Raw genomic sequence first — 24608 nt, forward strand, 5'->3', positions numbered from 1 at the left:
AGAAAGCAGAGCAGAAAGAAATGTAGAAGAACTGCAAATTTATACCCCGCCCTTCTCTCTGAATCAGAGACTGAGAGCAGCTTACAATCTCCTATATCTTCTCCCCACACAACAGACACCCTGTGAGGTGGGTGGGGCTGAGATGGCTCTCACAGCAGCTGCCCTTTCAGGGACAAATGTAAAGAATCACTGGAGACTGAAGGCAGAGGGGGCCCCATTTTTAAACACTTTCCTATGTTTGCAAACTCTCTGCAAACAAAGAGAGAGGCTAGAATCTACCATGGGGGTGGTGCAGTCCATTCTGCCCCTTTGGGATCATTCTCATCCCCACCGAATTCTCCTGCATGTGTGACCCGGGTAGAATGGCTCTGGTGTTTGTGCTGATGAGAATAGAAGCCCTACCCAATCTGTTCTCCACTGAGATACCAACTCCACCTTCTCACATATGAACCTGTCCATTCACTCCAATAGTCTTTGGAAGCCCTGCTTCAGTTGCTTCTGCCATCAGAGGCGAGATGGGCAGTAACCCCAGAATGGACCTTCTCGGTGGTGGCACCAAAGCTTTGGAACTCCCGCCCCTAGGAAGACTTGCCTGTCTCACACTATCGGTGACTTCTGCCAGTGAGTGAAGACTTTTTTTACTTCATTTCGCACACCCCTGATAGTGATTTTCGACCCTCTTCCCTGATTCTGGTGTGTGTGTGTTTTAATGAGTTTTTACCGAATTATTTTATAATTTTAACTGCTAATTTTAATTGTTCAAATATTTTAATGTTTTTATTTTCACTACCCCGGGGACCCTGACTGGAAAGGAAAGGAGGCATAAATGCATTTTAAATAAAACAGTAAACTAAACTAAACTCATTTTCTGTGGTTTTAGCCAGAGCTTTACCTCAAATGAAAGCTTATGCTAGGGGAAAAAAAAATCATAGTCTTGAAGGTGCCACAGAGATCTTATTTATAGATCCTCCTCAGTGTCCACAGAGGTTAAAACTTGCTTTACTTTTTAAAACAATCCTAAGCAGAATTACAACTTCTAAAACAAATTTTGAGTCTAGTGGCACCTCTAAGGCCAACAAAAGTTTATTCCAAGTATGAGTTTTTATGTACATACACATTTCCTCAGATACCTGAATCTGATGAAGTGTGCCTGAACACGAAAGCTCATACTTTGAATAAACTTTTGTTGGCCTTGGAAGTGCCGCTGGACTCCAAATCTGTTCTACTCATATCTGAGGGAAGCGTGCCTGCACACAAAAGCTCATACCTTGAATAAACTTTTATTTTATTTATATTATTTTAAAGATGCCACTGGACTCTAAGACGGATTTTGCACTAGGCTTGTTCCGGGTGGAGAGCCTTTTTGCTCTTGGGGTTTCTCTCCATTTTCACACAAGTTGTCCTGGAGCTATGAGTTGGCGCGCTGCTTTTCTGCAGTGAGTGAGATCCTCTGAAAAGCGATTTCTGCATGCTGTGGAAAAGCGGCACGCCAACTTGCAGCTCTGGTGCAACTTGTGAGAAAACAGAGAGAAGCCCCAGTAGCAAAAGGGCTCTCCACCCAGAACAAGCCTAGCGCAAAATTGGTCTAACTTTGTTCTACTGCTTCACACCAATACTGCTGCCCATTTGGATCTACCTTCTAAAACAGTGGACTCAACTGGCTTAGCAGGAGGTAGCTCTGTAGTATAGTGTCAGGTAGCTCTATAGTGTCAGTGCTGGTGTAACCGCCAGGAACTAGTTGGCTTAGCCCAGCTGGGTGGACTGAGAGAACAGAGGTTAGCAGCAGAGGGAGAGCTGGGGAGCTCGCTAAGAGTTTCTGAGTTCCAATCACCTTGTATAAGGCAACTGGAAATTATGATATGAAAAGTTGTCCCGTTTTTTGGAACGGAATCTGTTACTTTATTATTTCAAAACAATGGCCCACATTCAAAAAAGTTGTAGCTGGATATTGAAAAATTATTTTTCTGGGTCCATTGATAATATGTTCATTTAGATAGCAAGGCAGTATTCCAAACGTGGTAGAACTACTTCCCCTCAGAGGGTTGTTCTAACTTGGCCCGTTTTTGCTGCTGTTGGCCAATTTAGCAGCAGTTAAACAGGTTCAAGACCAGTTCTCCTTCTAAAAGGGAAACATGCCCTTTTGCATAACTCGACAAAGAAGGAGAAGTGAATTAAAAGAATTCAGCACTTTGGTGGACTTGAGGAGACGCTGGACATAACTCACAGCAAAGGTTTTGCATGCAAGAACGCATTATCCAATCGAACTCAGACAGACCCTCTCTGTTGCAAATTTCTGTTCACTGTTGTGTGTGTTAGCTGTATAAATCTTCGTAGCATGGTCCTGTATGGAGGGAGGTTTGATTTAAAGAAATGTTTTATTTTAAATTAATTTGTCTTACAAGTTCTGTTCCTGATTTAGCCTGACAGAACCAGGTCAAGTTTATACTAGCAACTGCAAGCTGTGTTGGAGAATGCGTTGTTTAGGGTGCTGTGTAAACTGCAGTTACCTCCATGAAGAATTCTGGAAGCGCCACCAACTTTCTGCCCTTTTAACAGAACAGGCAATGTGCCATTTGTAGAATACCTCTTCAGCGATACTGAAGCCACCCACCAAGACAGTAATTAACTAGGGACACCACATCATGTGCCCTAGTTAAACATGTAAGATAAATCATGGATTGCTGTGCCTCTTTATCTCTGTGACTACAAAGCTCTGTGTAGCCAAGTGGGGAAAAGATCAAAGCCAATAAACAGCAGTGCCACCTGGATCTATATTGATTCGGAATGGCTCAATTCACCACTCTCTGTTCTGCAGGTGCCTCAGCATGATGCCTCTGATCTACCCAGCCATCCTCTTACAGGTGCACCATGGACCTGATTGTGGAGGATTATTTCTGGGAGATGAGTTATGTGTAGCAGATGACAGGTTAGACTGAATGGCATTCTGGCCCTTACTACTCTTGTGTTTCCATCTCCATGTGTTTCTGTAATAGCTCAAACACAAAAGGTATGCCAGCAGAGTTAGCTGGCATACTCCACCATATGCAATGCCCACCTGGATGCGTGGGTAAAAGAATGCTCCAGAGGATGTGAGGTGTGGATTCTAGTCCTGTTTTGAAGGAAATGAGCCATAGCTGAACCGGCAGAACGCATGCTTTGCAGGCAGAAGGTCCCTGGTCTGATTTTGGTAAGCTTTGTATGCTGATTTTACTGGTGGTTTTATGGCGGTGCTATCCTTTAGGGGACTTTATATTTTTAGTTCACTATAACATTTTTAAAGCACTGCTCTTATTTTATTGTTTAAGAGTGTATTTGTCGTTATTTTTAATTGCAAACTGCCTTAAGGCCGAGCCACTGCATGAGATCTATAGTCTATAAATCTCCTAGGAGAAGGAGGGGGGAGAAAACCTCCAGGTAGCTTCACGTCTGAATAGTAGTATGTTCTTACGAAGATCCTGGGAGGTCCATGACTGTTCCATCCTCCCCATCCACTTCTGTGGTTTCAGCCAAAACTGTGGGGCTGGCAAAGGCCTCAGATGCACAGAAAGAAGGCGATTAGCCACATCCTGTTCTTGCTCCTCTATTCCCAAGTCTTTCCTTTACACACAGAAGACCTGTAGCCTCCTCCCTGGCCTGCCATTTTGTCCCTCTATGGATGTTGCCACACCCAACATCCAGGCTTCATCAGGCTCACACTCAACATCCTGCTCCAACCTCCCACACTTGTGCCCAATTTGCCTGATAGTCTGGCCCAAGGGTTTTTTTGGTAGCAGGAACTCCTTTTCATGGAGCCAATCCTCCAAGAGCTTACAGGGTTCTTACTGCAGGGTCTACTGTAAGCTCCAGGAGGATTGGCTACATCAGGGATGTGTGGCCTAACTAGGGCTGCCAACCCCCCGATCTGGGCGGGGAATCTCCTGCCTGGGAGGTTCTCAACCCGCCGGCCAACATTGGGCCAGTGGGGGGAACCTCCCCCCGTGTCGCTGGCATGATGACGTCACCCAGAAGTGACATCATCAAAATGCGGCGCCCCATGCAGGGCCGCTCTAGGTGTTTTTAGGAAAACTCTATGGTTTTCCCCAGATGCTCTAGCTATTTGGGAGGTAAAACTCTATGGTACAATAGGTGCCAGAGAGTTTTAACCCCCCTAAAGGCTAGCGCATCTGGGAAAACCATAGAGTTTTCCCAGAAACGCCTAGAGCAGCCCCACAGGTGCACCGCCATTTTGATGATGGCACTTCCAGGTGACGTCATTTTGTTGCACGGCGCACAGCACATGCATGACTGTCCCCCGCTTGGGGATGAAGAGGACTTGGCAACCTTAGGCCTAATATGCAAAGGAGTTAGCTACCAAAAAAGCCCTGGTCTGGCCTTCCCAGCCCAGCTGCAACTACTGCCAGCAGCAGCTCCTGAAAGGGGCCACTTGATATGGAGGAGCTAAGCATCACCTAGACAGGAGGTATTGGCTCTTTTGCAGTTAGGGCAGTCATAAGAGCAGTTGGCAACCTGAAGGTCTGGGCCACAGCCGCATGCTGTGGCTCAGGTAAGCCTGGGAGAACATCTGATCTTGGACAATTCTAACACTGATCACTTCTTCTTTCTACAAGGGATCCTTTTGAAAAGCCCATAAACAAGCAATTTGCTCCAAGCCGAACCACCAGTACCACACAAAAACTGCCATCCACTTTGAAGCTGCTGCAACACACACCTTTCGCCTTCTTCCCTCCAAAGCAGCCAGCGTCATCCTTTTTCTTCTTCTGAGTTCCTCCCAAACCTCCCAGTTGGTTTGCTTCTAGTTCTTGAAACCTGTCTGCTCCTGGTACCTCTTTGTGGACGTGGTAGGAGAGGTTCCGCATGATGCACACGCAATTCTCCACTGACTGTGGCGAGACAAGTGGGGGGGGGGGAGAAAAAAAAAGCAATCACAGGTAGTTATCATGTTTGTTACATCATGGAGGAGGAACACAAGCTCTAAGGCAGAACCCTCCCTGCCAGTTGAGGAAAGTCCCTATAACATTCCCAGTAATTAGCAGCTGTAACTCAAAGAAAGACAGCATAATTTGTATGTACGAGATCCCTCCGATTCAGTCTCCAGCTAATGAATCTCAGGTGGCAGAACTAGGAAACACCACTGCCTGAGAATATGGAGCAGTGTCATTTGTCAGGGGCTTGTCAAAGTCAGGAAGCAAACAACAACCAAAGCCACCCAGGCTTCCATATGGTGCGTTTTGCTGTGGGGAACAGAAACCTTTTCCTCTCTGGAGGCTTTGCTAGTTGGAGCACAAGAGCAGCTCAGCAAATGTTGCAGCTGCGGGACCAGGACTGTGGATTCCAAGCTCAACTGAGCGTTGGAATCTGTAGACTGGATTCATAAGAACATAAGAGATGCCATGTTGGATCAGGCCAATGACCCATCCAAGCACCAAGAATACAGAGCATCACTGCCCCAGACAGAGTGTTCCAACAATATGCTGCGGCTAATAGCTACTGATGGACTTCTGCTCCATATGTCTGCTGCTGTGAGCTGACTGAGTTTGGACAATATCATGCTGCCTTCCCTGCCAAACTGATTTGTGTGTGTAAAGTGCCGTCAGGTCACAACTGACTTATGGCAAACCCATATGGCTTTCAAGAAAGGCGAGAAGCAGCGGTGGGTTGCCACTGCCGTCCACTGCAGAGCTTTCCTTGGTAATCTCCTATCCAAGTACCAGCCCTGTTTGGATTCTGAGGAGATCAGGCTATACCATGCCAGCTTGGTGAAGCCATCTTGGTATAGCAGTTAAGAGTGGCAGCCTCATCTGGAAAAGTGGTTTGGATTCCCCGCTCCTCCACATGAACCAGTTCTCTCAGAGCTCTTTCAGCCCCACCTACTTTACAGGATGCAGGGAGAGGAAGGGAAGGCAATTGTAAGCCACTCTGAGACTCCTTCCAATAGCAAAGGGCAGGATATAAGCCAACTCTCCTCCTCAGCTGGACCTTCTTTTGTTCTGACTCTTGGTGCTGCTTGTCTCTCCTGTACAAACCTTAACTGCTTTTCATATTATTCATTTTTCAGGCATCTCTAAACATCTGCATTCACCTTTCAAATGAATAGAGAGCTCCATCTCAATCCAGTTTGGTGTAGTGGTTAAGTGTGCAGACACTTATCTGGGAGAACCGGGTTTGATTCCCCACTCCTCCACTTGTAGCTGCTGGAATGGCCTTGGGTCATTCATAGCTCCTGTAGGAGTTGTCCTTGAAAGTGCAGCTGCTGTGAGAGCTCTCTCAGCCCCACCTACCTCACAGGGTGTCAGTTGTGGGGGGGGGGGAGTTAAAAAGAGATTCTGACTGCTCTGAGGCTCTGAAATTCAGAGTATAAGGTGGGATATAAATCCAATATCTTCTTCAATCCCTCCTGAAATAAGGATACATCCTAAAAATTCATGTTTGGACTACTAGGGAACGCAAAGCTCAGCTTCCAATACTGAGGATCTCCTCTACAAGCAACAAAGGCAAAGTTCAAAGGGCACCCTACAGCAAGTCACCTTGTTATCCGTGTCCTTCTTGCCTACTGCAGACTGCAGGGCGTGCAGGAGGGCGTCCACTAAGCCGTCGCATTCTCTCAGCCGCCTGCGAGCTTCGGCTCCATCTGAACTCACATTCCTAGGAACAAGAAGCAGGGAACACTTAATGCGATCATCTTCGCAACAAATTAAGCAAGCTTCCTTTGTGCTTCTGCACAATCGTTAAGGATCTAATTATCCTGAATTAACCGCCACACAAAAGAAATAATTTTTAGAACCAGCCACTGAAGTATGGCATGTGGGTTTGGCAAGCGGGGATTCATCTCGCACACTGCGTGAGGGGTAGGTAAAAACTGAGATTCTTCCCTCCCTCTACATTTCCTAAGATCATTACCTGCCAAATGTGTGTGTGTGTGTGTAAAGTGCTGTAAAGTCGCAGCTGACTTATGGCGCCCCAGTAGGATTTTCAAGGTGAAGAGATGTTCAGAGGTGGTTTGCTGTTGCCTTGTCTCTGAACAACAATCCTGGACTTCCTTGATGATCCAAATACTAACCAGGGCTGACCCTGCTTAGCTTCTGAGATCTGATTTGTTAAATTTTATTTCTTTTAGTATATTTCTATTCCCCCCATTCCCCGCAGGGCTCAGGGCAGAGTACAACATATGATAAAACAATAAAATACAATAAAAACATTTTCTAAACAGACAACTCAACGGCACTCAGAAAACTTTACCATATCATCCCATATTGCCCAGCCTGGCTGTCTCACATCATGATATCTCACAGAGATGGCAGATATTATTCCATTTTATAGCACAGGTGACAACGCCAATAGGGGAAGCCAATCAGATCAAGCGTAGACGACCACAGCCTCAACTAAAAGCCTGGCGGAAGAGCTCCGTTTTACAGGCCCTACAGAAGGCTAATAAGCCAGGTAGGGCCCGGATCTCTGTAGGGAGCTGATTCCACCAGGTCGGGGCCAGGACCGAAAAAGCCCTGGCCCTAGTTGAGGCAAGGCGGGCGTCTCTTGGGCCGGGGACGGCCAACAGATGTTGGAAGGTCAAACGTAACGACCTCCTGGGCATATACGGGAGACGGCCCCGCAGGTATGTTGGTCCCAGGCCGTGTAAGGCTTTAAACGTTAAAACTAAAACCTTGAAGTGGATTCGGTACTCAATGGGCAGCCAGTGCAGACTGCGGAGCGCCGGCCGAATGCCCACCCATAAAGATGAGATTGGGGTAGCCTGGGCCGTTCAGGCCAGGGCTACCTGCCCAGTGGGTATGTATGATAGCAAACTTCTTAGTGGTGCCACTGCAATACTAGGCATGACATAGCCTTCCCGCTTCAGACGCTGGTTTGATGGAACACAGAAAGGTAGAGATAGGAGACTTAAAAATAAAATTATTTTTGGAAATTAAAAAAGGCAGAGGCTCACAGTGGTGTCCATGGAAGGCAAGTTTCCAACAGGCTCTGCACACAGGTCTGTGTTACAACCCTCTCTTCCCATGAGATGCTGCCACAGCATCAGGCAAACCGCAGTTGTGGATGCATTCTCATGCACTGGGCCTTTCGCAGAGACCAAAAGTCTTTCAGCACCTGATCTAAGGGTCTGTCCTCCTTCGGGCCATTTAGAGAGTAGATTTTTTTTTTTAATATGCAGAATTGCATTAAAATACATTTTTTAAAATGCAGAATCTTTTTTTAAAAACTTTATTTATTTATTTATTTATTTATTTATATTTAGACTTATATCCCGCCCTTCTCACCTAAGTGTCTCAGGGCGGCTTACAACATAATAATTTACACAGATTCAATTTAAAAGCATTTACAGATACAATTTAAACCATAATTAATAAAACAAATAAAAATAAAACCAGCGGTCTGTATGTGCATTTTATTCCATTCAGAAGGTATCCTCATTGTCAGTTAGATGTTATAGGCCTGCCGAAAGAGGACTGTCTTACAGGCCCTGCGGAACTGTCCTAGGTCCTGCAGGGCCCGCACCTCCTCCGGCAGCTGGTTCCACCAGTAAGGTGCCGTTATTGAGAAGGCCCGGTCCCTGGTGGATTTTAGATGGGCCTCTTTTGGCCCGGGGATTACCAGCAGGTTTTGTGAACCCGACCGTAGTACTCTCTGGGGAACGTGTGGGGAGAGACGGTCCCTAAGGTAGGCAGGTCCTAGGCCATATAGGGCTTTAAAGGTAATGACCAACACCTTGTACTGGACTCGGAATGTTACTGGCAGCCAGTGCAGGTCCCGGAGCCCCGACCGTATGTGCTCCCATCTTGGGAGCCCTAATAGCAGCCGGGCAGCGGCGTTCTGCACTAGCTGCAGTTTCCGGGTCCGGCACAAGGGTAGCCCCATGTAGAGGGCATTACAGTAGTCCAGCCTTGAGGTGACCGTAGCATGAATTACTGTTGCTAGGTCGTCGCGCTCCAGGAAGGAGGCCAACTGCCTCGCCCGCCTAAGATGAAAGAAAGCGGACTTGGCAGTGGCTGCTATCTGAGCCTCCATCGTCAGTGAAGGCTCCAATAGTACCCCCAAGCTCTTGACCCTGCTCGACGCTATCAACGGCGCGCCGTCAAAAGCTGGCAGGGGGATTTCCCTTCCCGGGCCGCAGCGACCCAAACAAAGGACCTCTGTCTTCGCCGGATTCAGCTTCAGCCCGCTCAGCCTAAGCCACCTAGCCACTGCCTGTAACGCCCAGTCCAGATTATCTGGGGCGCAGGCGGGCCGGCCGTCCATAAGCAGATAGAGCTGGGTGTCGTCAGCATATTGATGGCAACCCAGCCCATACCTTTGGGCAATCTGGGCAAGGGGGCGCATATAGATGTTAAATAACATCGGGGAAAGTACCGCCCCTTGAGGCACTCCGCAATCAAGCATGTGTCTCCGGGACAGTTCCTCCCCAATCGCCACCCTTTGTCCCCGACCATCAAGGAAAGAGGAAAGCCATTGCAAGGCCAGCCCCTGAATCCCTGCGTCGGCAAGGCGGCACGCTAGAAGCCGATGGTCGACCGTATCGAACGCTGCCGATAGGTCTAACAGCATCAGCACCGCCGAGCCACCTTGATCCAGATGCCGCTGAAGGTCATCCACCAGGGCGACCAGCACCGTCTCCGTCCCGTGGCCCGGGCGAAAGCCAGACTGGTAGGGGTCAAGGATAGAAGCATCCTCCAGGAAACTCTGTAGCTGCAACGCCACTGCCCTCTCAATAAGTTTGCCCAAGAAGGGCAAATTCGAGACCGGCCGGTAGTGTGCCAATTCGGCCGGGTCTAACGTTGTTTTCTTCAAGAGGGGACGGACCACCGCCTCTTTGAGCGCTGATGGAAAATGCCCCTCTAGCAGGGATCTATTTATGATATCCCGTATAGGATATCTTAGCTCCCTCTGGCAGGTCTTAATAAGCCAGGAGGGGCATGGGTCCAATTTACAGGTTGTTGGGCGTGCAGATAGGAGGATCCTGTCAACTTCTTCCAGGCTGAGCACACCGAAGCCGTCCAGGACACAATCCGAAGACAGGCACGGAGCCTCAGGTTCGCTAACTGTATCTAATATGGCAGGGAAGTCGGAACGGAGCGATGCGATTTTATCCGCAAAGAAATTCGCAAAATTGTATTGAACAGTTGTGCCGGGCGCGAAGTTGCGGATGCAATCTCCGCCGCAAAGTATGTTTTCTTTGCGGCCTTGACTGCCATCTCATAGGACTTCATAAACTCTCTATAAGATGTTCGAGTCGCTTCGTCTCGAGTACGCCGCCACCTAGGGACACACAGGCTAGCTTGAGGGAACCCTATGTCTTCAGGGCTACCCTCCTTATTCGGCAGAGCTCCGATATCATTACTATCTTTGTCTGCTTGGGAATGGATTGACATTAATCACAAAGTGAGGAAGCCAGCTAAGAGAGAAGATGAAAAAATAAACCAGCTGTTCTTGGAGAAGCAGAGCTATTCAGTGTGCTGCGAATAGGCCTGCCTGCCGTCTTACTTCCCAAAACTTAATTCCCACAGAGCATCTGCATTTCTGCAATGTTATCTGATGTAGACAGGAAGAAGTGGCTGGCAGGCTAAGGGTTATGTGCCTTTCTGCTTAGAAGCCACATCCTTGTAGGGAAGTGGGGATTTGTTTACAGTGATTTGGAAAGCACCCTCCCACCTCAGTGCCAACACCAGGGGAGCTTTTGGGTTCTACCTAGTCCCTTCATGTTGGTGAAAAAGTCATGTATGTCTTTTCAATTTCTTCAGCATTTGCTCTGAGAAAAATGTGGGTTGGGGGCAGGGAAGGGGGGTGCTTAAAAATAAACCTGGCAAAGAAAGGACCGGGTGGGGGGGTGAAATGACCCTTACACTGAATGCAGTACAAATGTGGGTGGCACACGTATGAAAATCTAGCAAGCCATGCAGGGAATGATCAGACTGGACACACAGGTTTGCACAATCTGCATGAGAAAACAGAGAAGCTGAATTTCAGCCACAATCAGAGAGCGAAGGCCGAAGTCCTCTCTGGCTTCCGTGCCAAACAGCGCAGATGGATGTGGCACCATCTTTGCAAGCTTCAGAAAGTGGGGGGAAACCCTGCAGCACAGTTTTACATTTCGACTTTCAGTATTTTACAGCAAAGGAGAGATCCACGGAAAGGAGAGTAAACCAAAAATAATACAGTGAATAAATAGCTATGAATATAATTGCTGTGTTATTCTATCATTCAATCATAAATTGTACAAATTTCATTCGTATTCCATAATCTTTATCATAGACAATATTTCAGTACATGCAAAAAGCAGAGCTTTTTGTAGCAGGAACTCCTTTGCATATTAGGCTACACACTCCTAATATAACCAGTCCTCCAAGAGCTTACAGGGCTCTTAGTACAGGGCCTACTGTAAGCTCCAGGAGGACTGACTACATCAGGGGTGTATGGCCTAATATGCAGAGGAGTTCCTGCTACCAAAAAAAAAAGCCCTGGCAAAAAGGAAGTCCATTGGTGAACCAACAATGAGTTATTGGTTGACCACTGGACTTCTTGTTTGCATGCATTGAAATATTGACTATGATAGAGATTATGGAATATGAATGAAATCTGGACAATTTATGATCAAATGATAGCATAATACAGCAATCATATTTATAGTTATTTTCTCACTGTATTATTTTTCATTGACTTATCTTTCAGTATGGCTGATACAACATGTAGAAAGTTACGTCATGCAGAAAAAGCTGTTGCTGTTCAACTGAGACATTCCTGGAAGATCCAGCTAGCTGTTCCTCCAGTTCGGTGACTGCCAAATTGCATACCCCAAGAGAGTCACTGAAGCAACCCCTGGAAAATTGAATCAGCATCCAGCAGTCCATGCGCCTTCCAAATATGGATGCCCCCTGCAGAACTGAACTCCCTTTCCTCTGCCAATCAACAGGAAGTGGCATTATCAGAGGGGGATGGGTAAGGAGGCACCGGAAAGCATGGTCCTATTCTGAAGGCTCAGGGGTGATCCAAACTTGTCATGATCGCAGTGGACTGCCGGTATTCTACAAAGCAGCTTTAAAGCTCAGAATGGCTGAGTAGAAGGGGGACTCGAACCCTTCCCAGATAGCACAAAGAACCTGCTTGTCTGACATTATATATGTCCAATGTCTCACTCAAACTGCTCCCACAAAGTGCCTTCCCAGCCTGTTTTCCATATGAATGGGGCAGACACCTGAATCAAAATGGCTGTCCCTCAGAGGCTGACCCTCATTTGAGAGAGCCAGTGTAGTTAAGAGCAGTGGACTCTAATCTGGAGAATGGGGTTTGATTCCCCACTTCTTCACATGCAGCCAAGCTGGGTGACCTTGGGCCAGCCCCAGTTCTCTGAGAACTCTCTCAGCCCCACCAACCTCTCAAGGTGCCTGCGGTGGGGAGACGAAGGAAATGCAATTGTAAGCCACTCTGAGACACCTTAGGGTAGAAGAAAAAGGGCAGGGCTTTTTTTTTGTAGCAGGAACTCCTCTGCATATTCCACACACCCCTGATGTAGCCAATCCTCCTGGAGCTTACAGGGCTCTGAGTACAGGACCTCCTGTAAGCTCCAGGAGGATTGCCTACATCAGGAGTGTGTGGCTTAATATGCAAAGGAGTTCCTGCTACAAAAAAAGCCCTGGAAAAGGGCAAAACCTACTCTTTTCCATACCTAATTTGGACCCTGAGTGCACTAAGGAATTGCAACTAGCCTCATTCTTTTAAGAAACACCGCTCTTCCTTGGACTGCCTGTCTTGGAAAGTACTTATCCATCATTCTTCTACCCCCACCCCCATCACTGGCAATCCTCCCACATCCATTATGGCCAGGTTAATTGGATGGCTAGAAGCAAAGAGTTGCCAGGGGACCTCTCCAAAGTATCAACACACATTGCCCTGTAAATCATAGGCTGACAAGCACAGCGTAATCATTTCACAGTTTTCAGGCAGGAAAACCCGAGCAGCAGAGCAGCCAAGGTAGTGAGCTATGAGCTGTAACACCCCCCTCCCCAACTCCCCACCCAGTTCAGATCTCGGCCAATCTATGGATCCCTTGGGTTGCCTTAGGTAAACCACTAGTCTCTACGCCTCACCTGCCATCTCTCAAATGAGGTAATAAGGAAGCGGCTACATGCTCTGCGCAGTTCTATTACTATTCCTCGCAAGCACCACAGCAGCTGTGGGGCTCGCATTGGAAGGACGACACAGGAAAAGGGAAGTCTTCTTTAGCCCTTTTCCTCCCATGTTGTTTTCTCTTGCTGAAAATGGCCACTTTTCAATGTGTTTGATATCCACTTATAATAATAATAAAATTTTATTTATACCCCGCCCTCCCCGCCAAGGCAGGCTCAGGGCGGCTTACAGGCATGGCAAAGCCATTGAACAATAAAACAGTTATACAATTCAATAAAATTACAATTTACTATTAAATTTTTACATAATCTAAAACAATCTAAAATATCTCTACTCGATGTTATCTCAGTTATTAATATTTGTGATGGCGTGATGTTTATTTCAAGCTCCATCTTGAAGGGCTAGCCGGAAGAGGGCGGTTTTGCACGCCCTACGGAATTGACTAAGGTCCCGTAGGGCCCGCACCTCTTCCGGCAGCTGGTTCCACCATTGGGGTGCTTTTATAGAGAAGGCCTGTTCTCTAGTTATTTTTAGTTTGGCCTCCTTTGGCCCAGGTACTTCTAGGAGATTTTGTGAGCTAGATCGTAGTGCTCTCTGGGGAACATATGGAGAGAAGCGGTCCCTAAGGTAGACAGGGAGGAAGGAATGGGAGGAAGGAATGGATCAGTACCCCTTTTGTCTTGCCCAAAGTAGGCAAAAGCAGTGGACACATGAAGCCGACTTATACTCAACCAGAGCATCGGTCCATTGAGGTCAGTATTGTCTACTCAGAATGGCAGCGGCTCTCCAGGGTCTCAGACAGAGGACTTCACATCACTGAGTACCTGGTCCTTTCAACTGGAGAAGCTGGGGATTGAACCTGGGACTTTCTGCATGCCAAGCAGATGCTCTACCACTGAGACATAGCCCCTACTATAGTGGAGTTTTCTGTCTGTAGCTTTTCTGTCTGGGTGATTCCCCCCCACCCCACAGTAAGAAAATGGTTCAAATGGAAAGAATCAAATCCATAAACAGCCACAGTTTCTACAGGCAGTGCTACAGAGCTGAGTTTCCTTTCAGTTAGAGCACAGGAAACCTCTGGTGCCTTTGTTATATTTGCTTTTATTAACAAAGGTGCAAGGAGACCACAGGGAGAACAGGCTGGCTTCATGTGGCAGCAGATCCCCAGAGAGTAACCATTGCGTGCCCTGCAACTCCTGAGACTGTACCTTCAGTTTCACCTAACCCCAGCTAGGGAATCATACATGAAGCTGCCTTATATTCAGGGAGCTTTTTTTTAGCAGGAACACAGTTCCGGCAGGCTTGGTGTCAGTGGACGTGGCCTAAGAGGCAAACGAGTTCCTGCTGGGCTTTTTCTACAAAAAGACACTGTGCAAAACAATGGTGACATCAGGGGTGTGCGGCCTAATATGCAAATGAGTTCCCGCTGGGATTTATCTACAAAAAAGCCCTGCTTGTACTGAATCAAACCATTGATTCATCAAGGTCAGTTCTGGCTCTCTAGGGTCTCAGGTGGAAGTCATCACCTTCTACCTGGTCCTTTCAACAGGAGATGCCATGGACTGAACTTGGGACCTTCAGTATGCAACACAGAGGCTCTTTCACTAACCCATAGCCTTTCTCCAGTCTCTGGTTCTCATCAAAAGTAGCTTGGGGCCATGCCCCCCCCCCCCCCCGGTTAGTTTGTGAAACTAGGATTTGGCTTACAGATGATCACTGACACATCCTGGTTTGGCTTGACAAGTGATGGTATAACCACCCTTCCATCTAATCAAGGGACTCTGTAGCTAGAGAGGGCAACCACAGGACAAAAGTCAGAATCAGGCCAAGATGTCCATGTCCATATATCACGTGAAACTACGTCTAAGAGTAAGACCAACTGATGCTAATAACCCAGCTTCAAATCACAGCTTCAGTTCCTGGTTTTATGAACCTGAACTAACCATCTAGCAGAGTGGCCTTTGTTCATACCGTCACACCAATCATAGTTAAATTAATTAAACCGTGGTGTCATGTCCGAAATGAAATTGGGGAGGGACGGTGGCTCAGTGGAAGAGCATCTGCTTGGCAAGCAGAAGGTCCCAGGTTCAAACCCTGGCATCTCCAACTAAAAAGGGTTCAGGTAAATAGGTGTGGAAAACCTCAGCTTGAGACCCTGGAGAGCCGCTGCCAGTCTGAGTAGACAATACTGACTTTGATGAACCAAGGGTCTGATTTAGAATAAGGCAGCTTCATATGTTCAACATCTAGGCTGATTTGCAAACCCATGGTTTGGTTCAACCATGGTTAGCGCTTTTTTTGTAGCAGGAACTCCTTTGCATATTAGGCCACACTCCTTCGATGTAGTCAGTCCTGGAGCTTGCAGTAGGCCCTGTACTAAGAGCCCTGTAAGCTCTTGGAGGATTGGCTACATCAGGGGTGTGTGGCCTAATATGCAAAGGAGTTCCTGCTACAAAAAAAAAGCCCTGACCATGGTTAGTTTGTGAAACCAAGATTGCAGATGATTATTCAAATTCTGGTTTGCCACAAAACCCACATGGTGGGTTTCCCCATAGGTTCCCTGCTCTGATACCAAAGTACGTATTGGCAGCCTATCTTCGCCTTGAAAAAATCCTTTACTGTAGTTGGTTCAGACAATCATTATGTTTTAATTCTCTTTCATTCTGAAGCACCCTTCATTTAAGGGGAAACTGACAGAATTTTAATGAAGAAATTACCAGATTACTTCCCAAGCACAATTCCAGCCTCCCCAATTTCCCCTCACCTATTCAGAACAGAATTTTAAGTGCCTCATTTTGGCAACTACGCTTCTAATAATATCTGGTTTTTTGCTGATATTAACACTCAAGGAATGTGAAGAGGGTGCTGTCCTACAATTTTCTCCTAATACTAAGCATTAGTATTAATGCGCCGATGGAATGACAGGGGGGAAAACACAGGGGTCCCACCAAAATTCTGCAACAACAATATATTCCTTGCATCTAGTACTGATATTTGTCCACTAGAAGGAACAGATGATTTTATCTGAAGCCTTCTTTGAGAGACAGTGCAATGCAGGGTCTAGAGCAGGGGTGTCAAACATGCAGCCCAAGGGCCGAATCAGGCCCCTGGAGGGCTCCTATCAGGCCCCCAAGCAACTGGCTGTCATCTGCTTCCTTCTCTCTCTGTTGCTTCCTTCCGCATCACAGCTTGCTTTGCGTCAGGCTTGCTCAACTGCACAAGAGCTACAAAGCCTCTATCTTCTCCATTAGCTGAGGCTCCTCCCTTGGAAAGGAAGGAAGGGAGAGAGAGAGCTTGCTTTGCCAGGCTCTTTCAATGGCACAGCAGAGCTACTGAGCCAAGCCTCTCTTCCTTCTGTTAGCTGCACCCCACCCTCCAGTCCCCTGGGGAAGGAAAAAAAGACCCAGAGCTTCCTTTGCCCGGCTCCTTGTATCCCATAGGACAAAAAAAAGAACCTTTAAAACCAATGAGTGCTAATGTTTTAATTTAAAGTTTTTTAAAATCTTTAATTGTGTTTGTATCTCTGCTACCTAGCATTACATTTTATGACACACATGACCTGGTCTGACAAGGTCTCATTTATGTCAGGTCTGGCCTTATAACAAATGAGTGACACTCCTGGGTTAGAGTGTTGGACTATGATCTGGGAGAGCTGGGTTCAAATCCCCACTCATGCCTCGGAAGCTTTTTGGGTGACCTTGGGCTAGTCACATGGTCTCAGCCTAGCCTACCTTGCAGGGTTTCTGTGAGGATAAAATGGAGATGAGAATGATGTAAGCTGCTTTGGGCCCTCATTGGGAAGAAAGGCAAGGTATCCATGAAGTAAATAAACACAATTCACAGTTCTTTGAGGCAAAAAGATGCTTACTATGACTTATAGTAATTTATAGCACCTATCTTATCTATTTTAAATAATTTATTATGTAATTGTAATTTAATTGTAATGTAATTTATTATGTAATTGTTTATATTTAAAATTGTTGTTTACATTGTTTTACTTGAATCATGGAATTCCATGTCTGTGAGCTGCCCTGAGCCCGCCTTTGGCGGGGGAGGGCGGGATACAAAAATAAAATTATTATTATTATTATTATTATTATTATTATTATTATTATTATTATTATTATTATTATTATTATTATTATTATTATTATTATTATTATTATTATTATTATTATTATTATTATTATGTGGGAAATGAGCAGAAGCTACCTGCTCAAGATGTACTAGACTATACAGGAAATGCCCATTTCGATCAGTATACGCCAGGAATCCTTAACCTTTTTCAGCTTACCTGAGGCACTTTTGGAATTCTGACACAGTGTGGTAAGCACAGCCACAAAATGGCTGCTGCAGGGGGTGAAGCCAGTCACAAAATGGCTGCCACAGCTTACCTTCAGTCACACAGCAAAGATCCTTGCGCTGTCATGGCAGATGCTACCAAAAAAAAAAAATTTAAAAAAAAATCTGCATAAATCAAATTTCTTATGGCTCTTACAGCTAATCAGAAGCCTTGCTGAGCAACAGCCCCACCTGGCTCTGCCCACTAAAACTCTTGGTAAGGCACCAGGAGAAGTGTCAGCAGACACCACGGTCCTCATAAGCATGTTGCGGACTCCTGATATACACAACATCCCCAGTTTCAGCAAAATTGCTCTAAAATATAGTCCAGAATCTGGTATTTCCTCCAGGTATAGCCAGCATGGCACCCAGTGGTGCTCAGCAAAAAAAAAAGTTTCCTCTGATCCTGGTCAACTTTTTGTGGTCAAATCCATAAGTAGACCCAAAGTAACTGGCAGACAGTGCAACAAAGACTGATTTGCATAATTAGTGCATAATCTACACAGTGTGCAAATGAGGCTGCTTGTATTTTACAGGAATAAGGCAACCTTACTCTAAGTTATACAATTATGCCCTTAACTCTCAGCCCCGTTTGTAGAAATTATCCTAGACCAATTAATTAATTAATGTTTGGGTCGGCTGATCTACCAATTAAAGTTCACAGCCTGAGTTAATTGGCAGAGGATAATTGTAGCAAGTGAGGCTGAGAATATAAGAACTGTGGTGGATCATATCAGCGGTCTGCCTGCTTCAGCTTTCTGTTCCATGTGATGTAGCAACCATAGGTCATAGCCAATGTTCCCTCTAAGCTGCAGAGTCTTGTGAGCAAAAATTCTACTTTGTGAGCTACTGGTAATAAAATTGTGAACTACTGGCATTCAAATTGTGAGCTACTGCATAAATCATTATGCTCTGGGGCCATTTTTTTCTGAGCTAAGACAAAAACGTGTGAGCTGGAGGCTAAAAAGCTGTGAACTAGCTCACACTAACTCAGCTTAGAGGGAACACTGGTCATAGCAACCATGCCACTCGTTCCATCTCCACTGGCTTCTGATCTGTCTCTGGGCTCAATTCAAAGTGCTTTGTGCCTTAAGAACTGCCTACTCCCATATGAACCTGTCCAACCTTTAGGGCCATTTTCAAGGGCCCTGCTATGGGTGCCCCAAAGGCTAGACAAGTAGCAACCCAAGAAAGGGCCTTCTTGATTGTGGCACCGAAGTTTTTATAATCTCAGCCTTTCTCTGTCCCTGTCATGACCCCCTCTGACCTGCTCAGTCACTCAGATTTGGAGTCTTCAGGGAAAGAGCCCAATGAGCCAAGGCCAGTGGCTGAGGAGGATCAGCGAGAGCCTAACACGGCAGAGGTGCCAGCTGACAAATGCCAGTGATGCCAGAGGGCACCCTGTCAGAGGCTGCAAGTGATTCCTTGAAGCCAGCCCCTGAACTAGTTACCAGGCTTCCAAAGAGCAGCTCTCGAACCCAGCCCCACAGATCTCCAGAACCCGTTCCCTCTCTGCAGAACAGTGGCAGCAGAAAACCAGGACTGAGGCAGTAAAAGAAGGTGAAGTGCCAGGCGCGCAACCCTATCCCAGAGCCATACAGTGAAAGCAAAACTTCTTTGCAGAATCCCAGCCAAAGCACAGAACAGCTGCAGGAGTTTCAACACCTCCCAGCAGTGTAGCTGAGCCTAATTATCTCCTAGTCTATTTAGGCTGAGGCTCAAGGCAGCTCCCTTGCTGAATCAGTTTGGTGCTGAGAAATGGTATAGCTTTACGCAGTCTTTGGTGTAGCTGCTGTTTTGCTGATGGGCTGAGTGCTGATGGGTTGTAGTGCTGTAGCCAGTTTGGTGTAGTGGTTAAGTGTGTGGACTCTTATCTGGGAGAACCAGGTTTGATTCTCCATTCCTCCACTTGCACCTGCTGGAATGACCTTGGGTTAGCTATCGCTCTTGTAAGAGTTGTCCTTGAAAGGGCCGCTGCTACAAGAGCTCTCTCAGTCCCACCCACCTCATAGCATGTTTGTTGTGGGGGAGGAAGACAAAGAAGATTGTGAGCCCCTCTGAGATTCAGAGTATAGGGTGGGATATAAATCCAATATCAATTGGTCCACTAGGTGCAAGTCCCGTGTTCCGGCCCTGAATCACCAACTTCATTGGAAGCTGTGAATTTCAGGATTGTAGGAAAGGCAGAAATGTTTCTCCACCCCCCCCACATATATACATATCTAATCAGTGGGAACTTTTGATACTCAATGCAAGTGGAATCATGCTAGTGGAAAGTATCTACCCCCCTCTCCTTCCCACTGCAGCTTTTTTGCCCCCTCCAAAATTGTTCTCCTTCAGGTCTACGGACAGCCAAAAACTGTGACAAACAAGATGGGAGTATACAGTGGGAGGAGACGTTGGTGAAAATCACCTCTGCAAACAGAAATCAGACAACTCGGCTGTCCATCTGGATCTAAGAAATGGTGTAGTTTTAGGCAGCCTTTGGTGTAGCTGCCATTTTGCTGATGGGTTGTCAGTTTAGGATCCAAGCCTTTGTTTATTGAACTTTAAGTTTATTGAATTGTAAGTGTAAGCGCATACTTGTTAACAGTCTCAAGAAGGAAAGGCCCTGGGATCAATGGCTGAGCCAGATGCTGTGCAGGCTGAAGGTCCCAGGTTCAATCTCCATCTCCAGTTAAAGGATCAGTGAGCAGGTGAAGACCTCTGAGACCCAGAACAGCCACTGCCAGTCAAAATTGACAAAACAGACCTTAACAGACCAACAGGGCATCCTAGACAGATCTGCTCAGAATCCCACTATTCAGTGCGGTTCATTCCCAGGGAAGTGTTCTACTGGCAAAGGTCTGACTCAGTACAAAACTGCTTCATTAAAGGATAGGAAGAGTATCTGCTTGGCATGCAGAGGTTCCATCCTCAGCTTCTCCAGTTAAAAAGGATCAGAGGATGGGAGATATGAAAGGCCCCCACCTGAGATCCAGAACAGCCACAGCAGAAAATAGTGACCTAGATCAGGAGTGTCAAACATGTGGCCTGAGGGCCGAATCAGGCCCCCCGGAAGGCTCCGATCAGACCCCTGTGCAACTGGCTGTCATCTGCTTCCTTCTCCCTCTCTTGCTTCCTTCTTCATCACAGCTTGCTTTGCCAGGCTCTCTCAATCACACAGCAGAGCTACTGAGCCAAGCCTCTCTTCCTTCTATGGGCTGAGACTCCCCCCTCTATTACCTGGGGAAGGAAGGAAAGAGCCAGAGCTTCCTTTGCCTAATTCCCTGGATCCCTTGGGAGAGATACAAAGAAAGCACCTTTAAGGCCAATGAATGCTAATGTTTTAAGCACATTTTAAGGGTTTTTTTTTTTAAAAAAAATGTCTAATTGTGCTTGTGTCCTTTGTAAAGTTTATATCTCTGCTACCTGGCATTACATTTTATGACACACATGGCCTGGCTAGGTCTCATTTATGTCAGATCCGGTCCTCATAACAAATGAGCTTGACACCCCTGACCTAGATAGTCCCAATGTTTGCTTCATTGTACAAAGCAGGTTCACATGCTCGAGGCATGAATTCATGGGGGAGGTAAGATCTGACTAAGAAGCATAACTAAGGTAATTACTATTGGGATAGTTTGTTAATATAGCAGAGTCGCAGAAGCTTGATGCTAAGTGCGGTAAATAAATCTCCCATCTCGGAGTGTTCTCACCAGGGTTCTTTTTGTAGCAGGAACTCCTTTGCATGTTAGGCCACACACCCCTGGTGTAGCCAATCATCCAAGAGCTTACAGGGCTCTTCTTACAGGGCTTACTGTAAGCTCCAGGAAGATTGGCTACATCAGGGGGGTGTAGCCTAATATGCAAAGGAGTTCCTGCTACAAAAAAAAAAAGCCCTAGTTCCCACCAAGCTGTGCACGAGTGGCCACTCATTAACTCAGGAAGCCATGCACAGCAGCAGTCTGGAGCTGTGCAGGGTCTTGAACTGCCCATTTTGAGATGGCAGCAGTTATATTCTGCTCAAGATGTCGACTGCTCCGCTTGGAGGGGGGTGGGTTTAAAGGGAACATTGTTTCCAAGAAATATATTGCAAAAAGAGGCAAGCTTAATATTTATCCAAGTAGATCCAGTTCGCATAAAGGTTGCAGTCGAAAGAAGAGGAAGAAGCCCAATCTACTTTCCCTACCACAAATGGACAGCTTGTCCATGTGTGAGAGTATGAGGGCACTGAACCTATAAGAGAGACCTGCAGAGACATGTGTCTCCATGGAAGGCCATTTAAAGGAGGAGAGAGATGACTAAGAGAGAGAGAGGAGGGGTTAGAGGGCAGCTCCTGGGTGAAGACAAAGAGAGTCATCTCAATCAAGGAGATACCACCTACTCATACTTAGAGCGATGTAGCGGCTCCCACTGTCCAGGGATGCTGAGTTGCTCACTCCAACAATTACTTCCCTATTTTCATTTCAAATGGCTCTCGTGTCTTTATTTCCCTTCCTTTCCAAATGTTTCTATGGGCTCAGGGGCACCCAATGGAGATTAAAAGACTCTCAGTCAAGGCCCCCTGCAAGACTGACAAGCTGCTCACTTGCTCTTGTGTGCCTCTTCCCAAGGCATTTTCTTTCCCCCCAGGCATTTATCACAGCTGAGACGGGCACTCCTGGAGTTGTGGCACCCCAGGTATTTGGTCTCTGTTGTTGGGTTGGCTTTGACTCTATCACAGTAGCTCGGCATACAAAATGTTTTGGCAGCTCCGTGCAAGAATTTATATCTCCTCCGTCCTACAATCCTGTCACCTCAGATCGCACAGCAGAAGCCTCCATTTAAGACAAACCCAATAAACGGAGTGCTAAAATAAAGGCAATGTGCATCACGCACAGGTCTGCAGCTTTACTGCACAAGCGGGTTATCTGGGATATGCTGGGAAACAGACACATAAATACAGTCATGTATTTATGGTTGCAGATGGAAAAAGAGAACATGCTGCCTGCGTTTGAGAGAGACTCAGTTCAGAAAACAGGGAGGGGCGGAGCAGGGCTTTCAATGTTAGCAGAAGAAACAGCTCCCCTCCAGCACACACACTTGAATTCTTTTTCCTTCTTGCTGTCTATTCTCTGAATTTGCTAAAACTTCCAAACCATTTGTAGAGCCGAATAATTGATCCACTATACAAAATCTACATATACATAATCTGCATAACTAGTGTTCCCTCTAAACTGAGTTGGTGCAAACTAGCTCTCTGGCCCACACAGTTTTGTCTTAGCTCAGGAAAAATGGGCCCAGAGCAAACTAATTCATGCAGCAGCTCACAACTTTAATGCCAGTAGCTCACCTAGACGGATTTCCCACTAAACTTACGCCGCTCTCACTCTCCTCTTCTCCACGGGGCTGCTGCTGGATTTCACACAAATTGCCCCAGACCAGCAAGTTGCTCCTTCTCTCTTCAAGTTCCCTTCACAGCAGGCAGAATCCTCTGAAAATCGGTTTCTGTCTGCCGCAGAGGGAGCTTGAAAAGGGGCGGGGCAACTCGCTGGTTTGGGGCAGCTTGTGCGAAATCCAGCAACAGCCCTGCAGGGAAAAGGAGCAACAAGACCAAAACAAGGTGAGTGGGAAATCTAGACAAGTTTTGCTCACGAGACTCCACAGCTTAGAGGGAGAATTACGCATAACATACTCTGGGAGGGCATTTATTTATTGCATGCCATACATGCGGCCCAGGTACCAAAGATAGCTTTATTGAGTTTAAATCAAGGATGACCAACATGTGCCCATTGGCACCCATCAACACTTTTTCTGGTGCCCAAGTGCTTTTAGAAAGTAAGTGAGGCCAGGTGGCACTTTTGTCCAGCAGGCTTCTGATTGGCCGCTAGAGATCTGATTGGCTATGCAGATTTTTAAAAATTTTGCTTTGGCAACTGCTGCTACCACAGGACAAAAATCTTAACCGTGTGTCTTATGGTGAGTTCTGGCAGCTATTTTGTGGCAGGCTCCACCTCCAATGGCAGCCATTTTTGTGACAACTATTTTGCATCAGAATTTGGAAGATGCCCGCAGGTTCAAAAAGGTTGAGGACCCCTGTTTTAAATACTTGTACTCAGGGCTTTGTTGTTGCTGTTGTTTGTAGCAGGAGCTCCTTTGCATATTAGGCCACATACTCCTGATGTAACCAATCCTCCAAAAGCTTACAAAAAAGAGCCTTTGTAAGCTCTTGGAGGACTGGCTACATCAGGTGTGTGTGGCCTAATATGCAAAGAAGCTCCTGCTAGAATTCCACCCCTGCACACATTACATTCTTAAAAATAATCTCCAGATGGTGTCACTAATTTGTTATCAAACCTATCTCAGACTGTGTTGCTGCCACCTCATGGGCAGGGTAAGGAGTAGGCAGAAATGAAACAAGATGGAAGAAAAGAGGAGGGTGGCAGCCATGATGGGAAGCTGTTGCTGTCCTCAACCAAAAGTGTGAGCTTTGACTCTCAAAATATGCCTTGAAAATCTTGTTCTTTTCTAAGCCGCTACTGGATTCGAATATAGCTGTTCTAAACATGGAGGTTCCATTTAGCCATCATGGCTAAGAACCACTGAGGGTCATACCCTCCATGTGCTTGTCCAATCCCTTCTAAAAGCCATAAACCAACAACTGTGGCTACATCTTGTGGCAGTGAGTTCCATAAGTTTATTATGCATGTATGTCCTGAGTTTACAATCTATCAAGTTGGTTTATTTCTCAGATAAATACAAAAGACAATGATATCCCTATGGAACGTATCATTAGGATTTGGTGCAACCCCCCTCCCCCATCTACACATATTCCTTCCCCTTCACATCCCAGAGAGGCAAATTTCAGGAGACAATCTTGATTCAATCCTCAAGTCCCAGCCACCTTGCCAATCTGCAGGCAGAAATAATGCAAAGAGGATTTGTATGGCAGTTGAAATATCTGCTTCCCTTAGGAAAACAAAACGCAGGAGCCTTGAGTAAATGTTAAAAGAAAAGTAAATTCCTATTGCTGTAGAAACCCATCAGAAGTGGGAATGTGGATCTGTTAGCATTGGGGAAGGGGGGGGGGGGAAGAGGGGGGAACAGAAGAGATGTTAGGAATCCGTTCTTGATTTAAAGTAAGGATTCAAGGACATCTCAAGTAACTCTGATGT

The 24608-nt window shown here is 46.4% G+C and overlaps 1 protein-coding gene across 10 annotated transcripts in view; it reads right to left on the reverse strand.

Moving 5' to 3' along the window:
• The window catches only part of ARVCF (ARVCF delta catenin family member), a 628036-nt gene that overhangs the window by 100035 nt on the left and 503393 nt on the right, over nt 1-24608 (reverse strand). For all 10 annotated transcript variants that reach the window (XM_060249537.1, XM_060249538.1, XM_060249535.1 and 7 more), the window contains 2 exons: nt 6525-6642; nt 4709-4880 (listed from right to left, as the gene is read on the reverse strand). In XM_060249537.1, the coding sequence (XP_060105520.1) occupies nt 4709-4880; nt 6525-6642 (290 nt within the window). The remainder of the gene's footprint in view (nt 1-4708; nt 4881-6524; nt 6643-24608) is intronic.

Source organism: Heteronotia binoei, chromosome 11 (assembly GCF_032191835.1).
Source record: "Heteronotia binoei isolate CCM8104 ecotype False Entrance Well chromosome 11, APGP_CSIRO_Hbin_v1, whole genome shotgun sequence".
NCBI classification, from domain to species: Eukaryota; Metazoa; Chordata; class Lepidosauria; order Squamata; family Gekkonidae; genus Heteronotia; species Heteronotia binoei.